Raw genomic sequence first — 17,351 nt, 5'->3', positions numbered from 1 at the left:
TGCCCTCTCCTCAGTAAAAAGAAATCATTTGCAGCTGGAAAATCTCAGTCAAACTGACTTGCTTTGGCTCCAGTCAGTGTCCTGTTCCTGTTTTTGTTTTGTGTAAGGTGGTGGTCAAGGAGAGTCTGTGTTTTGCAAGGTGAAGCTGAACTATGGGTGGGCTCTTGGGGGTTTTTGATCTATTTCATCACGAGCCAGCAAAGCCCCCTGTGCCATGAACTAGCTCTAGACATGTAAACTGTCCACTGAAGTTGAAGGGAAAGCAGTTGAATGCTTAAATGCTTTGCTGGGTCAGAGCCAGAGTGCTCTACATTTTTGTGTGGAGATTTTTAGTTCCCAGACCTTTAGCATGGTTGTGCATTATTGCATCCCAACCTTTCATTTTCGAGTGTTTCTTGCACTAGGATTGCACAGAAAAAACATTTTCCTTCGGTGAGCAAGAGGACATTGACAGCATCTGTAAATAGTCTCTGATGTTCTTTGGAAATGTGTCTGATGCCACAGCAAAACACATCTCCCAGAGGAACTGCTTTCTAAGCTGTGTTTCTCTCTTACTTCTGTGAGATGGTTGAAAATTTGAAAAGGTCTGTTTAAATTTTTCAGGTCCTCCTGCCTGCATTTAAAGCTGAGTGCTTGAAATCCCATGGCATGAGTTCTCACTTGTATTTGTATTGAGAACTGGGTGTGCAGTTGAATGTGGGACTCCTGTCACTGAACCTGCAGGGTCTCTTGGGAGCATCATGCATGTTGTGAGCTGTTTATTTGTTTATTTTTCCTTCACACAGGTTTTTTTGTTGTTGTAGTTGTACTTCTTTGTGCCTTCTAATGGCCTCTCTGTCTTTTGCCAGAAGTGTCTAGCAGACAGTTGTCTGCATTGCCCACAAACAAATCCATAGTGATACCAGGCATTAATTGACTGGCACAGAGACACTGTCCTGTTATCTTTATATTCCACCATACTCAGTGTAGCACAAGCAGAACATGAAAAAGCTTCTGTTTGTCTCTTTATTGTGATTCTGGAGGTCTAGGCTGTATTTATTCTGCTCACTACTGTTTAGATGACTGTGTTGATGATCATGTAGCAAATCCTCAGTAATGAAGGAAACATTCTTATCTGTTGCTGGGAAGAAATAAGAAAATTAAAAGGTCACATAAACTTTAATTCTTGCTGTAGACACAGCAGCTGGTAAGAGCTGTCCAAAGAAGGAGGTGCTCCAGCCCTGTGTGTAGGATGGACTTGATGAGTTAGATCTAAACCATATTGCAGTGATTTTCCATCTCTGAGTAATTTCCTAGCCTACTAAATTAAACTTGCCATCTGACACATGGGGAGTTGATAGTTTTAAAAAGGTGAGTTGATAGTTTTTAAAAAGAGATTGAACCACCCAAGTGTGTTTTGCTCAGCCTCCCAAACACAGCCCCTCCAACAGTTTGAGGAGTAGGTGTTTGTGTAGAGCAAATGGGAGAAGTTTGCTTGGAGACAGGGTCATTGCCATGTATTTAATAATGGAGGGGAAGAAGTGGCTGTGGTGTGATAAAATTAGTGACTCTCAGTCATATGGACTCAAGATATATTAATATTGCAAAATATAAAAAAAAAATCAGGATAGAATCCTGTTGAAGTTCTGGGGGATGATTTATGTTCTGTTTACTGTGAGCTATGGGATCTTGGTGTGGGAGTACTAGGAGGTGTGTTGGAAGGGTGTTTTGTTGGCAAATGAAAAAAGATTAGGGCTTCTACAGCATGAAATGAAATGCCAGTCTGGGCTCTGCTCACTGACAAGGATGTCCCCAAGTGTTTGTGTACTAAGTGGCAGGTCCATTTTTGCTGTAGTATGGGGGTGTGGGAGTAATGGGGTTTGGCTGCTTCTCTTTCTGCTTTCCCTTGGCACATATTAAAATGCCACTCTGCAGAAGTTGAAGCACAGGGAAGGAGTTCAGGTAGCTCTGCAGGATTTCTCAGCAGCCTCTGCACAGAACAGGGTTTCCAGCCCTGTCCCTCTTCCCAAGGGTACTGTGCCCTCTGTCTTGTCATCATGCCTCTCTCAGTAGATTCTGCAAAATGAAAAGAGGTCTGCTGGTGAGCTTCCAAAAACAATGAATCTTCAAAGTTCAACCCAGTACAATTTCCAATTTTTTAAATTTTTTTTTTAATTTTTTTTTTTTTTGCTTAGCATTGCTTTTTATTTCAATATTCCAAGCTAACAATTTTACTGATGTGTGAGTATCTTTTTCTTATACTGCATGAAAACTCAACTTAAGTGGTTGATGTTTGAGTGAATTGGAATTCTAATTTCTCATTTATCTGCTGATAAATGTTCTCAAAAGATGAAAACCTTTGTTCTTGCAACATCAAGCCTGGTCTAGTGTAGCAGGGACAGCAGCTAAAAGCACACAGTGCCTAGGCAACATGGGCTTTTTTTAAATGTGTGCTGCTCTTAAATCTCCTAAATTATTAAATTAGACTTCAGCAAAGTCTCCTTAAATAGGCTGCATTATGCTGTAGCTGCCTTCTGAATTGCCTCAAGAAAATCCTATTGCAAGTCTCTTCCGAATTGAGGATTTGTTAACGCAGAGGAGACAACTGGCTTGGAAAATATTGGGAGGAGCAGTGAGGGTGAGGCAACTGGGGGGACAATTTTAGTTTTGGTCTTGGTCTTACCAATGTGTGTGAGTACCTTGAAGTGTCAGAGGGGCCTCTTGGTGTTCAATACTACAATATATAAATAATAAATAAAGTTAAATAGAAATTGATAAAATTAAAGCTTTGGGGATGTGTTGTTTTGGGGTTCTTTTCAAGAGGAAGGCCAGAGCTGAGAGAAAGGAGAGTCCCAGATGATTTCCTGAGAGATTTCTTGGTCATGTTTCTTTGAGTCTCAGATACTGGGATATCCTGCAAGAGTCTTTGCTTTGATTTCTTAACAAAAGAACAATTCTTGCTCTGATGTTTAGAGTGAGAAACTTGTAAAAGCAAAGTAGAAATGCTCCAAAATAAATAGAGTCATGTTAAGAAACCAAATTGTTTAAGATTATTTTTTACAATTGTGACTGTATCCTTAACTGGGAAGAGAAGAAGGAAAATGGGCATATTTTCTGATTATTATTTTCAGTGTGGGAGAGGGAGGCTTGGTTGCATTGCACAGAGTCCATTCCTGTTCTTTTCTCTGGTCTCACTAGTTCCAGTATTCCCCACCAGCATTTCACTCCTGTAACTGAACGTTACAGGAAGAACAAAAAAACATCAGAGCTCATGAATGCTAATCTGTGTTCTGCTGCTGATTTATCTTGTGTCCTCATGGCTCACTTAATTATGGCTTCTTTTAATTTTCCAAGAGTTTAGGGTAATCATATATTGACACAGGGGGCAAGCTGTGTTCCAGTATCCTGTCTGTCCCAGAAGCCTGGAATGTGTTGTTTGGAAACACAGACCTGATTGAACCTGTGATGTGTTCTGTTTGACTGCCTTCAACTCTGGCTCAGGACTTCCAGGGATTTCTTCTCTTTGCTCACTCTGAATTATTCAGTAAATAGCTCCCCAGAAATGACCCAATAGAAGTTTTTAGCCTACTGCTCCATGTTTTTCAGGTCGCTTCTGTTTGACCCAAGGGGTCCCTGGAGGCCAGGTTGGGTATCACCAGGTTGCTTTTATGTGTGAGGTCTCAGACTTTTTTAATCTCAGTGATGTCTTTCATAAGGAGCTTTACAAACTTTGCTCATTTGTTTTCTGTGGTATGTGGTTAAAGAACAGCAGCCGTTGCTTTCTTTGGATGAGATTAGCTCTTGTAAATCCTTCTGATTTTTGATATTTGTAACTGCATTCAATTTTGGTCTGTGTGATGGCAGCTAGAGGCAACATTTTTTTCTTTATATGAGTAGAATTTGCTCACTAACTCCATGCTGCTACAAAAAATTCCCCCGTAAGTCCTCTAAGCTGTTTGTACTAATCCTCATTACTGTATTTTGTGCATTTCTCTATTTTGCCTTTGACTAATGCTGCATTTTTCTTTTGTACCTAAGAAAGCTTTAAAATAGGAATTCTGGAATAGAAAAGGATATGTAAGAAGATTTCAGATTACTGTTGGTTTTCTAGTGGCCATTCTTTTCATTGCTGTGTTAATGTAGAGGCTTAATGAGCAAGTTTGACTCCAGGGCAAGGCCTAGTGCTGCTCTGAACAGCAGTTCCCATCTAGTATGCTTTTGAAACAAAGCATTTGCCATCCTGACAGCTTTTATTTTTTATTATTTGTGCCTAGTGCATTGGACAGGGCACAGTAAAGGGTGCAGTCATTCAAAGGTGCTGCCTGAAAACTTGAGGAGACTGACAGTGGTGCCCTTGGAGCAGCTGCTAAAGCATGTGTTGGATATTCATGCCTAAATCTAGAACTGTTATGATCCCTCCACTCCCCTTTGACCTTTTATTCATGTGCATTCAACCAAAACCCATCATCCTGTGTCCTGAGGGGTGACTCTGTAACAACCTAGAGAGTGTTTTCAAACAGCCTTTTGCTGAAGGAGGCAAGTTTAGGTTGGATTTTAGGAAGAAATTCTTCCCTGTGAGGGTGGTGAGGCCCTGGCACAGGGTGCCCAGAGCAGCTGTGGCTGCCCCATCCCTGGCAGTGTCCAAGGCCAGGTTGGTTGGGGCTTGGAGCAACCTGGGACAGTGGAAGGTGTCTCTGTTCCTGTTCTGGTCCTTGGCAGGGGCTTGGAATGAGATGATTTTTAGGGTCCCTTCCAACCCAAATCAGTTTGTGACAGACTTGTTTGGTGAGGATATGCAGCTTCTGTAAGCTGGCCTCCCCTGGATGGTGTGTAGCTGTTTACTTTAGCAGGGAATTTACATGGCTAACACCTTCCCTGGAATTTCATGCTCTTCTCTCCCCTTTCTCTTTCAGGCCATGGCCTGTTTGCTTCTCCACAGAGTTCTGCTACTTCATGAACTGCAACTCTTTGTTACAGAGGAGGAGTGGGAGGACTTGATCGCCAGAAGCATCAGCCAAGTGACAGAGGTAACAAACTCCAACATGTTTGAACTACAGATGACACCAAAAGGGAGACAGAGCTTGAATTTTAGGGAATACACTCATACAGATCAAAAAAGAATGGAACAGTATTGTGAACATTAATTTCAGGGTATATCATGCAAGTTCTGTATTGGAATGAACTTCAGGGCCACAAAAGTAGAGCTGAGATGCACTGGACTTTCGATTTCTGTTGCATTGCAGGCCTTCTAGACCAGACTCCCTTGCTAATATTGTTCATCAGGGAAACCTTAAAATACACTGGAAAATATTTTTTGCATAAGAAACAGCGACAGAGATTGCTCCTGAGTCAGTGGCAAATTGTACCTGAGGACAGTGTTTGGGTGCAGCTGTTACGTGGGAGATGAGCTGTGGGACAGGAGGTTGAAGAAGGAAATGCCATTCACTTTTATTCTTGTGGATTGATGTGGGGGGAGCCAAGCAGCCAAATTAATGTTGTGATGTGGTGACTAAAATTTGATGACATGGGAGATTCCAGTGTTGGAGTTTCTATGGAACTGTAATAATGCCCTCTTTCTAAGGGTAGCTTTCATTACTTATTTACTCAGATGGTGGCTACATGGTAATTTAGGCTATTCTATAATTTTCTGTATTGAAACAGAGCAACTAGATCTGTTTCTTTCTGTCAAGGAGGGACAAAATATAAGCAGGTTTAAAACATGGAATTTAAAGATGTTGCTTACAATTCCTCAGTTTCATTAAATACTTTTTATTTAAAGATTACATCAGGAATCCAATGGGTGGAGTTAGGTATGATTTTGGTTCTCAGCTACATAAAACCTGCCACTCCTCCCATCCTGGTCATTCCCATGTTTCTCTCTAGCAGCTGAATGCATGCAGAACTCAGTGATTCACTGGGAAACCACAAACATTTACAGTGCCTTTATGTTGTTCTTGTCAGGGAGAGTTTAGTAACTTGCAAACCATCCAAGATTATAATGAGCTTTGCTATTACAGTTTCCTCAGTGCCTCTCACTTCTGTGGTCATGTGTGTTTAAAGAAAAATTCCTGAGAAATTCTGTCAGTTTGTTTGGGTTTTTCAAGGTTTACCCTGCAGGCAGGAGGCTTTCCATACTGTTAAGTGGCAGTAGCATATAGCTGCTGGTTCTCTTTTTGGCCTGAAAAAGTCCTGAGATAACTTTTTTACAAACTGCTGTTGGTGTTCATACATGTGTGGGTTTTGTCTCCATTCCTCCTGCTTCCCTCATGCACTTAACCCAGCTGGTGGTGCTGGGGCAGCTGCACATTAAATATTGCTGTGGTGAGAAGGGGTCAAGGACTTGATATTCCACATAATGGTTTTGATTCATAGCCAAAAGCTGGCACTTGTGCTGAAAGACTTTCTAAAGCTGCAGAAGGAATTCTGTGTCTTTCTGGTGGTATAGAAATGCTCACTTCTCTGAGTAAGAGGTGTAAAAATGTGTAGTGGCTCTATGGTGTAGTAAAACAATATTCACAGTGTCACTGATCTCTTTTAAGAATGGTAAAAAAATCTCTTGTAGTAGAAGTCAGAGCTTGGGAACTGAGCAAATTTAGAATCTGTAGAAAGTATGTATTTGTCAAAGGGACTATTCCACCACTAAAATAACTTGCTGAAAGTTTACTAGCCTGAATCTCCAGGTGGAAGTTGTGTGCTTGGCTGATGGAGAAGCTGCAGGTTGGGTAGAAGTTCCAGGCCTAATGTTGGAGTTGTGGGATGAGTTTGTTTGGGAAGAGCTTGGACTAAACAACAGCCCTTCCTGCCACTGCTGTCCTCACATGCTCCTGCTTAGCTGGAGGACTGGGAGGATGTTTGAAGAACTCTGAGTTTCTCCTGCAGCTCAGTCTCATCCCTTTTCTTCTGAGACTTGTTTCCATGGGCCATTCTAGGTCAGCTGTGATTTTAGAGGTGAGTGTGTGAGTAGATGCTGGCAGATGTGAGTGCTCACCTATGAGAACCTGGACTGAAAGCTGTGGGATGCTGTGGAAAATGATATTTATTGCCCTGCCTTTGCTTGAAATGTCTGTATTTGTCATTGGCCATTCCTGCCACTGTCCTTCACAAATAGCTGTTTTAAGAGGAAAAAATGATAATTGAGAATTTTGTGCCTTTCTTTGACCCAGGGAGAGGTGTGCAACTCCTTAACTGATGTGCTCTTGTAATTCCAGTGGTGCTGTTGCTCACAAGGAGATTGTCACCTGAAGGCTCTGCCACACTCTGTGTCCTGGGTCACATTTGCAGCTAGGAGGCTGTAGCTCCCCAGGTGCAGGATTGCCCTGGCAGGCTTAAGGCTGTCAGAGAAGACAAGATATTATCTCCTGGTGTCTGCCTGCTTATCCTGCCTTGCCTCAGGGATTGCACTGCATACCTGCTGAGATCCCTTGCTGAGGAGCATCCTCACCAGGGAAATCTGGGATGGGTTAGGCAGTGATATGAGCTGGAACTGGGGGAGTAGCAATGTGAGACAAGTGCATTCTTGGATATCACTGAATTATGCAGGCAAAGCTAAGAGGCAGATGAGGGAGAATCAACGGCCAGGAACATTAAGTGAAGAGACAGATTCCTGAAATAGCAGCTCTGGCTGCTGCGAGGCAATGGCTCTTGTGCTTACATAAGCTAACTTGACCTTATTTGTTCCCAAATTGTTTAAGCATGCTTATAAAACAAACGTGGCTGTGGGGGATCCATGTTTGCCCTCTCCTTACTGTCAGTGAGGCAGGTCTCCATGTCCCATCAGGTACTTTGGAGCTGACTTGTTGGTGTGAGAGCCCTGCTCGCTGTTGGTGCTCTTGCCTCGTGCTGCTGGGTCATTTGGGCAGGAAGTGCCATCCACAGCCCTGCACTGCAAAGCTGAGGAAGCAGAAAAACAGCTCTGGCACACTTTTGGCCTCTCAAGTCCTATACAGTTACTTCACACAAAGCAGAATCCTGCTACAGTTGTTGGAGTCTGTTCTAACTGGGGGTCTGGACGTCTCAGTTGTGTTCATGGTATAAAGAAACAGAGCTGCTTCATGTTGTAAGTGACAGAGCTCACCTATTGTGCTGTAACATTGACAGAAACATCTTCCTCTTGGAGAGCTTTGTTCTTTATCAGTTGGTCTCAAAGTGCTTTACAAAGGAAGTTCAAAGCAGTGAGTTGTTGATGTAATGGAGAAGGTATTTTGCAGAAACCCAAGACATAATGGATTGGTTTGCTGAAGCCGTTCATCCTGTTTTACAGGTGACACTCCTCGGCTGGGAGCTGAGCCAAGAATCAAACTTGGGTCTCCTGAGACATCTCAGAGACCCTTTTTGTGCATGGACAATCTGACCTCTGACAATCTGTCTTTTAACTTGGCTTCAGAACAGCCCTGTGTGTTGGACACATCTCTGTCCCGTGGTCATCTGTGCTGACTCTTGTTAGCCTGCCCCAAATAACACAGTGAAGAACTTGCAGGGCGCGAGAGATCCAGTTCCCCATTCCATACAGGAGCCTCTCACTCAGTTTTGGTGAGGGATCTCTGCTGCTACTGCCCACACACTCTTTTTACTCTATCCAGCATCTCTCAATTTGATCTTTCAGCTCTCCTGGTTGTCACTGTAGGCACGTTTTGGTGTTTCCTTCCCTTGTTAGATATATTTACGTTTTCTTTTTATATGTTACAAAATTGCTGTCTTGGTTTTGGAGAGATCTTGAACCTGTACCAATTTTTCAGTAATAACTCACTGACAGATTCAGGGCAGGAAGTTCCAGGTTCTGAATACATAATTTTATTACCATTTTTTGTCATGCATTTCCTAGGGACCAGCTTGCCCTCCTGAACTGAGGAGTTTTGTGTAATTCCCAGCTTATGCTGAAACTCCCAGTTATGATGTGAAAGTCAAAGGAAATGGGAATAGTCCAGAAAATACATATTTTGATGGCTGTGAACTTCAAAACAGCCCTCAAAAAACTTGCTAAAACTGCTTCCTCTGGCTTGAACACAGTGGTTTCCTGAGGGTTTCCTTTGCCTTTCTTCTGCAATAAGTACATCAGAAGAAGAGACAAACTTTATTATTGATTTTCCCTTTGCTTTTCCATATCATGTGGAAGTTACTTGAAGACCTTTGTTGTACAGCATTATAATAAAAACCCACTGATTGTTAAGATGCTGGTAGTGTGCAGTTCTTAAAGAAATCTGAGAAGCAGAGAACTTTGGATCCAGGAATGCCCTCCTCCAGAAACAGCCAGAGGCTTTTGGAAGCAGCGTGTCTGACGTAAGACAAAACCATCTCTGCCAGCTGAATCCACGTAGGGTGAGGCAGGAGCTGTATTGCTGTGTTGGCTTGAGGTGAGATGGGAGTTCCAGCTGTGAAAATTGCCTCCATAGTTTTTCCTTTTGGAAAATGACCTGCCCAGATTTGCTGACAGCTCAGATGTACAGACATGATTTAACCATCACAGGTGTTGCTGAGCTGGAGCTGTAACTGAGATGTCCTGTGAAATGGGATGGGCTGTTCCTGAAGCAGCAGAGTAAGAAAAGCAGAAAATGGAAGAAAAGCAACATAAATCAGCAAATGATGCCAGTGTAGCTGTTGGTAATAAATCATGTGGTCTCTGCTTTTAGTATTGTGTAATTGAGTTGTGTGACCCTTGGGCTGGTAATGTTTTCAGAGGCCAGGGAGAGAGGGAGTTGGATACCCCTGGAACAGCACATGGCAGAGAATCACAGAACAGGTGGTTAGACAAGTTCTTCTGGGTTTTCCTTTCACTCTCCACCACTGACCTGTAGCATAGCTGGAAGCAAATCCTTGCTCTGTGCTTCAGTCTTGCTATGTAAAACACATCTTTACCAGCCTTGTGCAAGTGTTTGTGATCTGATCAGTGTTCAAGGCTCTCCCAAGGGTGCTGCAGAGGACTGAAATACTACTTCTCTTTTTAAGGCATGTTTGCCATGTGTTACAGTTTGCCATCTGTTACATAATAGCTTTTGCTTTGATTTTATGATTGGATTCTGTACATTCCCCAAATAAAATCAGGGTGGGCCTGTAAAATGATTAACCTCTGCAGTTGGGGTGGCAGAGCTGATTTCCTCTCTTGGGGACCTGAGTGAGGGAGCAGAACACAGCATGCAGACAGTGATTGGTACCCTGTGTGCAGGAAGTTTTATAATTACTTGAGATTAAGTTATATAAATCTTTGGGAAAGCTGCTTTTGACTTTTGGACCATTGAAGAGGCTTTGGATTTCATTCCCTGGGAGCCATTCCCTCAGGCTTGCCAGCAGTCCCAGCCCAAAGTCAGCTTCTTTTATATAACCAGAGCGAGCATGTTTGTGTTGGTGTCTCATGCTAACACAAATAACACAAATCCCGTGGAAACAAATGCTCCATCCTTGCTGTTGGGAGGAGGAGAATGAAGCAGTGCCTCATCAGAGACACCATCTGATGGAATGCTGATGGGAAGTGCTCTGAGTGGGGAGATCAAATAAGTGACTCTGGGCTGAGCTGCAATTGGGCTCAAGTCTTTAGGGAGGCTTGACTGTCTCAACGTACCACATTCAGAGGTGGTGGTGGTGGTTTTGTGCTTTAGTAGCAGATTTGTTTTACACCCTTTGTAGCAGAAGGGAAAGGGAAGAGGCTTATGTGGAGAAACAGTAAAACCTTATCTGAACCAGCTTCCTTGAAGCCAATCCTTCTGCTTCTGGACTAGAGAAAACCGTACAAGTCTGTAGGAATGAATTACCTGCTGCTTCTTTGTGGCTTCTTTGGCTTTCTCACCCTCCTTGTTCCCTCCTGGTCTTTGAGAGCTGTTTTAAATTGATCCATTTCAGTAGGGAGCTCTTTGTTTGCAGAGCATCTAAATTGTACCAGTTTGCTTCTGGCTATTTATACTGGTGGAAGTGTGGTTCTGTTTCCAGATTAATGCAAAGCACTGCTTTTAATATAGATGTTTAGTCACTTAGAGCAGTGATGTTTTCCATCTCCAGCTGGGCCAGCCACTCTTCCCACAGGTTTGCATGAATTTGGTTGGGTACCCCCCACTAGATGCACGTCCCAGTTTCTCCAGCACCTGAAAACTTGTGTACTGCTGAAAATCAGCCCCTCAGGTGTTGTTTCAGAGCTACAGGACTTTTCTGTTGACTTCAGTAGGATTTATTTCGAACCCTTCAAAGCGCCAGGGCAGCAAAAAAAGGCAGAGCCAAACCAGCAGGATTTATAAATGCAGTTGTCTACATCACTCATGTACAGTGAAGAGAAAATGCAATTTATTTTTAACACCTTTTTAATTCTAAAGTGTTTGTATATTGAAAAGATGAAATGACAGTTGACTTGACTTCGGCTCCATCTCACAGCACTGCCCTGATTCTTCTTGTCCCAAGGAGCTGACAGTCCATGCTGATTTTTTCATACTGTGAACTTGTGCACAGCTTAGCAAAATAAGGATCTCAACCTAATAGTCTCTCTGAAAGGTGATTTAACCACAGGGAGGACTGTTAGCCTGGTAATATTTTGTTCTTCAAATTACAAAGGAAATGTTTATGTAAATCAGCCTTTTTTGTTTATTATTATTTTAGTATTAGTGGTAAGCCTAAACTGAATGTGCCTGAGCCATGGGGTGTTATATCCTACGTGTGAAGATTTATTTTTTTTTTTCAATCACACCCCCTGTATTTGTCTCTTTTTACCTGGGAGACTTCAGAGCTGTGGAATTGTGTGACCTTGTAGTTAATGACAGCTCTGGAATACAGAGTTGCAGTGCATCTGTCTATATCAGGAGAGAGTAATTAGCAAGTTATTGATAGCCAGATGAAGTTGCAGCTTGAATTCCAGCCAGCAGAATGGTTTTCTAATACAGGGCTTGAGTGGACCATCCTCAACAGGAAATAACTGTATCTGTATTATTTAAAAAAAGATACTCCCAGAGTGTGGAGCCTGTACAGACAGTGAATAATTCTACTTGAAGGCTGCTGTTTTTGCAGACATGTTCTCTTGTCTCCCCACTTTTTATGCTGAAAGTGTTCCCTACACTCTTGCTGGGCATCACTGTTTTTCTGTTGTGAGTGGCATTACTTAAAGAATTTGCTTTGAGGAATAGATTTCTTACGTCTCTCAGTGTCTCCAAAGTTTTTTTATTTTATTTGGCAGCTTTATGCTGATGTAATGGAGAGTTGTTAGCCGAGTCCTTAAATTGTTTCCAGTCTGATTGGAATACAGGATCTGTGAGAGGACAGTGACATTCCACTGCTGGGTACAGGTCTGGGGCAGGGACTTTGCAGCCTGAGGATCTGAAGATGCTGAGAATGGGGTGGGATTTGCCCCCTGGCTGTGTTGGAATGTCCTTTCCAAGGAAAGGAGGGCCTGGCCACAAGTGCAGCCTTCTCTAGAGGAACAGGATTAGATGGGACATGCCACTGTCCACAGCACAATTGTCCCTGCAAATCCTATTTCATATTATTGTGGTCTGTGTGGGGTTTGTTGAGGTGTGTCCATACAGAGCTGGGAGGAAAGACCTCATCCCTAAGCAGGGCTGAAGGACCAGCTGCAGGCAGAGGATCAGTGCCCCTGAGCCACTGGGCTGCTCTTTGATCCAGCTGCCTTTTCATGGCTATTTTCTGCCCTTTTTGTAAATTACTGGCTTTTATTTGACCTATCTGTGGTGTGATTTTCCTCTAAGCCAGACCTTTCAGTGTCTCAGAAACCCTGCAGCACACAGAGAGAACACAGGGGAGATTTTTCCCTCAGTTACTTCAGTGAACTTAAGCTTGACAAGCCCTGTATAGGCTGGCACCTGGGATTTCCTGGGCATAAGTCTCAATGGATTTTTGCAGTAATGCTTTATGTGTAAATCCCAGCTCCTGAAGCTGAGTAGCTGTGGTCTATCAGGTGTGTCTGTTGTCTGGCAGCTTCTTGGCCTTTCCAGGGTGGGCACAGGGATTATTGTACCTCTTTTTCTCCAGCAAAGCATCTCCAGTTGTGCTTTAGCTTAGAAACTATGGACAGCAGCAAGGTTGTGCTTCTGTAATACTGCTTGCTCTTACTTTGTCCAGTTGTTTCTTAATAAAACTGGGTATCAGAAGCTTTAACCAAGTGCTTTCCTGAGCTTCTCCAGAGTTTGGTGGGGGTTGTGTTCCAGAATTACTTTGCTGACCAGTGAATCCTGCCATTCATTACTTGTTTTCTGCTTTCTCCTGTGAAGTGTGATTTGTTTCCCTATCTAATGTGTCTTTCTTCTCAATCTTCTAATTTAATTTGCAGTGTTTGAAGACACTTGGAAAACCCATCATGAAGGCTGAGAAAGATAAAGTTGCCAAGAGCTTGGAGCTGTTGAACTTTCTCCTTAAAACTGTGACAGGGCAGGTGAGTGTTGCTCCAGTGTGTGACAAATGGCTGTTTTCTGAGTATCTTTGAAATGTCACACTTGGATTTTGCCATGTGATTGCTACATTCCACCTCATTTCCTACCAAAAGTACCTCTAGAAGGAATGCCTGGGTGGGTCTGAGGGCAGAAGAGCCTTCCTGTGTGAAGGAGTGATCCATAGTCTTTATGAGCTGATCTCCAGAGGAGAATCTGTGCGGTGTTCAGCAAACACTTGTGGCATCTGCTTTCTTAGCAGCAGAAATACAACCTGGGGTACAGTGAGGGTGGGTTTTACCCCAGGTGATTGCTCTTTCCTCTCCACTGAACTCCAGAAATCATGATTCCCAAAACCAGACTTAATAGCTTTAAGAGCAGAAGTAAAGCTTTGTTCTGGGGCTTCACTTGGTAATTCCTGCCTTCCCTAAGAATGGCCTGTGCCCTGCTGCTGTGAGTGCCCCTCCTGAGTTCACTCTGCAGATTGCCTCTACTTGCCTCTTGCAGAAGCTGAATGTGAAGTTGACAGAGGTGGAGAAAGTGCTGCTCACTCTGAACCAGCTGGAAGACATTGGGAATTCACCACGGCTCGACTCTCTCTACTGGAACGTCATGCGTTGGCTGAATTACACGTACGTGTGCTTGGCACCCTGGCACTTTGCCTTGTCTGGGGGCCTGCCTGTCCTGCTTGTGTGCAGTGGTGTGGGGAGGTGGGAAGGGAAAGGAAGTCAAGGCAAATTCAGGGTGGAGTTTAATGCAGCTCCTTGATTGGTGCGGTTGAGACACTCATTAATGCTTTGGAATAATACCGGGCTCACTGTTCTGTGTGCTTACATCTTGTGATTTGTCCTTGATGGGAAAGGGCTGTAACACATGACTGCCATGTCTGATGCCTCATCATTTGTTGTCAGAAAACTAAGAAAGCCAGGGCCACAGGCAGGCATTATCCCAGCTCCATTGGGTAAGACTCATCCTCACAGCACTCATCCTCATCCTGTGCTTCCTGCATCTTTCTGGTGCTTCTGCCTGTTCGTGGACTGCCTGTCACATGGATCACACTGTTCCCTGGCTGTAAATTAAGTTGCTCTTGATTTTTGGCATTCTCCCTGCAGGAAGCCCAAGAAAGAGAAGACAGCCAGTAAGCCCACACAGGGAGCAGAGCTGCTGAAGCGGAAGAAAAAAGGTTTCCTGCCAGAGACCAAGAAACGCAAGAATCGCAAGAAAGGCATCCAGGAGAACGGGGTGGCAGCAGGGGAAGATGGAGAACCAGCAGCCCCAGAGGAGCAGCCCCTGGGAACAGAAACCCCCAAGCACAGGAAAGGCCTCGTGCCTGGTGGCAGCAAAAAACATCCAAACAGGGGGGGCAGGGAGAACGGAGTGGCAAAGGCAGGCGGTGGAGACCTCCCCGCTGCTGATGAAGGAGATGCTGTGGCTGACAAGAAGAAGAAGAAAAGGAAAAGGAAAAACAGAAAAAGAAAAGGTGCTGCAGACAATGAGGCTGAGCAGGTTCCAGCTGCAAAGAAGACCAAGGGGAGTGTTGTCCAGGAGACCCAGCAGAAACGAGACAAAGGCAAGAAGAAACGAAAAGAGAAACACGCTCCAGTGCTGCAGGATTAAACTCCATGGACTCAGCCAGGCCTGGCATGGCTAGCATGGCTCAGGAGACTGTTGAAATATTTTTAATATCTATAGTTTTTATGCTCCCCATGACGTTTTAATAAATTCCATCATGCTGAGCTCTAAAGCTCTGGGTCTGGCCTGTGTGGAGGGCTCAGCCTAAGAGAACAGAGAGCTTCAGCAGGTGACAAACCCTCCAGGCTCTGGGAGATGCCCACTCTCTCTTCTCTGGCAGTGCCAGTGAATCCTGTCTCTGTGATTTTCCAAGGCAGAAGCAAGAATCTGGTTTGGATTCCTTGGGTAGTTGGGGTGGCTATGCTGGCACTGCTGAGTTAGTGGTCAAGCCCGTGTGGGAGATTCAGAAGTGACTCCTAAAGGCTCATCCCTGTCCTTCCCAGGCCCACCAGTGCTCACAGCTTTTCCAGTGTGGGAGATGCAGCCTCCAAAATGCCTGGGGTTAAATGGGCTTGCACAGGCAAACCCTGGGCTCAGCTATTTCCAGTTTGACCACTCTGGTATTGTCTGTAACTACCATGATCTGGTTCTTCTTGCTGCAGGAGGGGTCACAGCCCCTGTAGTAGTGCAGGGACATCAATAAATCAGTGAAACAATTGAAATGGTTGATTGATTGGCCACTCTGCCAGGCCAGCAGCCTGTGTGCAGCCATGCAAGGCACCTGGAACAGCAGGCCTGCAGCAAACTGGGAAGGTGACTGCCTGGAATTGCATCTGCTTATTTATCCTCAGGCTCCTCAATGCTGGAATGCCATCATCCCTTTGGAGAGTGCCAGGATCAAGTTCTCCCATGCACTGGCTACCTGGTTCTTGTTGAGAGCTGAGGCTCCAAGTGTTTGAAATGCTCCTCATGCTGTAGTTGCCACCAAAACCTCCCCTACTCCTCCTCACCTGCAGGGCACCCCTCTCCTGGATGCCAGAACATGGGTCTTGGTGCCTGGCCCTGACTCCTCCAGCATCCGAGGGAGCAGTGCTGGATTAATGCTTGGACCTGATGATCTTGAAGGTCTTTTCCAACCTTTGTGATTCTCTGAAGGCTTCATTGCTCTCCTCCCTGCTGCAGAGGAGTTTGGTGCTGGCTCCTGGCAGAGGGAAGGGCTGGGAGCAGGGCTGTGCCTGTTGTGACTTCAGCTCTCATCCTGCAGGTGGGTCTGCACCACCAGCCAGAGCTAAGGGCATTGGAAATGTCATATTGCTTTTGGAGGGGGTGAGAGAAGAGCTGCAAAGGGCTGTGTTTGCCATTGGCTATTTTATCTGCCTCTGCAATGATTCTCTGCTCAAATGGCACAGAGCTCCTGGGAGACAGCAGCTGTCAGCAGCACAGACACGTCCCACTGCAGACCCACAGCTTCCACTTTCCCTGTCCCAGCACTGATCCCACAGGCTGAGCTGCACGTCCAAGGTGTGTGCTGGCTGCTGAGAGCAGCAGGTGATGGCCAGAGTTCCTGTGCCCACAGTTCAGCAGAGAATCCTTCCTGTGCCTGCGTTCACTTGCTGGCTCCCTCGGGCACCCTGGGGGTCAGGGCTGAGGGGCACTGTGGCATTGCCCTGGAGAAAATGATGCCCTCGTGCATCCCAGATGAGGAGCTGGCAGACTCAGGACTCTCCAAGTCACTGGCACAGACTTGGCAGGAGGTGAAGGGCAGCTCTCCTTGTGCCCACCCTTGATGACTGTTGGATTCCAACCCCTGAAGGGTTTGCAGAGGTACGTGGACAGGATGAGGACATTGCAGATCAGACCTTCAGGAGGTGGTTGGTTCCTGCTCTCTGTGGTGCTCCATGAGCAATTCACCCTGCTGGACCTTTTCTCCCAAAGCACTTACCCATCTGGAGGTGGCTGTAGGCTGCTGACTGGAATAGCTGCTGTTGCAGCCTGAAGATCTGCAAATCTCTATTCCCAGGCAGAAGGTATTGGCAATTATTGCCAATCCTGTCTCCAGGAAAAAAGGCACCTCTGCTCCAAATGGGCCTGTTGCCACTGGGGATGCTGCCCTGCCTCTGCCATTTACTGCTGAAAGCTGCTTCATTGCCTCGTTAAAACCTCAATCCCAGCTAAGCCCCTCCAGCTGTCCCGAGTGGTGACTTTTCATGTATTATGCAAATGCAGCACACAGAGGCCAGCAGGTCACGGCTGTCCTGGTTTAATGATCCGGAGGGACTCTGAAGGGGACGAGGGACTGCAGATCTGAAGTGGCTCAGTAATGATTTCTTCCTTTCTGGGCCTGTAAGTAGGACATCCTGGGGTTTTGTGCCTCTGCTGTTGGAACACAGCAGGCAGGTGTGGTGGGTGGGGAGCAAGAGTGAGCTGCATGCGGGATCTCTCCAGGCAGTTTGGGGAGGGAATCTTCACCTGCCTGCAGAGAGCGCAGCTGTGGCACCCAGAGCCCGG

General features: G+C 45.1%; 1 protein-coding gene across 1 annotated transcript in view; it reads left to right on the top strand.

Annotated features, from left to right (window-relative positions):
* Positions 1 to 17,141, top strand: part of MYBBP1A (MYB binding protein 1a) — a 40,878-nt gene extending 23,737 nt beyond the window's left edge. The window contains exons 24-27 of the mRNA XM_005525871.2: positions 4,893 to 5,006; positions 13,235 to 13,336; positions 13,839 to 13,963; positions 14,444 to 17,141. Of these exons, the coding sequence (XP_005525928.2) occupies positions 4,893 to 5,006; positions 13,235 to 13,336; positions 13,839 to 13,963; positions 14,444 to 14,948 (846 nt within the window). The 3' untranslated portion in view covers positions 14,949 to 17,141. The remainder of the gene's footprint in view (positions 1 to 4,892; positions 5,007 to 13,234; positions 13,337 to 13,838; positions 13,964 to 14,443) is intronic.
* The last annotated feature ends 210 nt before the right edge of the window (positions 17,142 to 17,351 follow it).

Source organism: Pseudopodoces humilis, chromosome 23 (genome assembly GCF_049639895.1).
Source record: "Pseudopodoces humilis isolate 2021_Gansu_Grassland_sample_001 chromosome 23, ASM4963989v1, whole genome shotgun sequence".
NCBI lineage: Eukaryota > Metazoa > Chordata > Aves > Passeriformes > Paridae > Pseudopodoces > Pseudopodoces humilis.
This window is presented reverse-complemented; position numbering and strand designations above follow the sequence as displayed.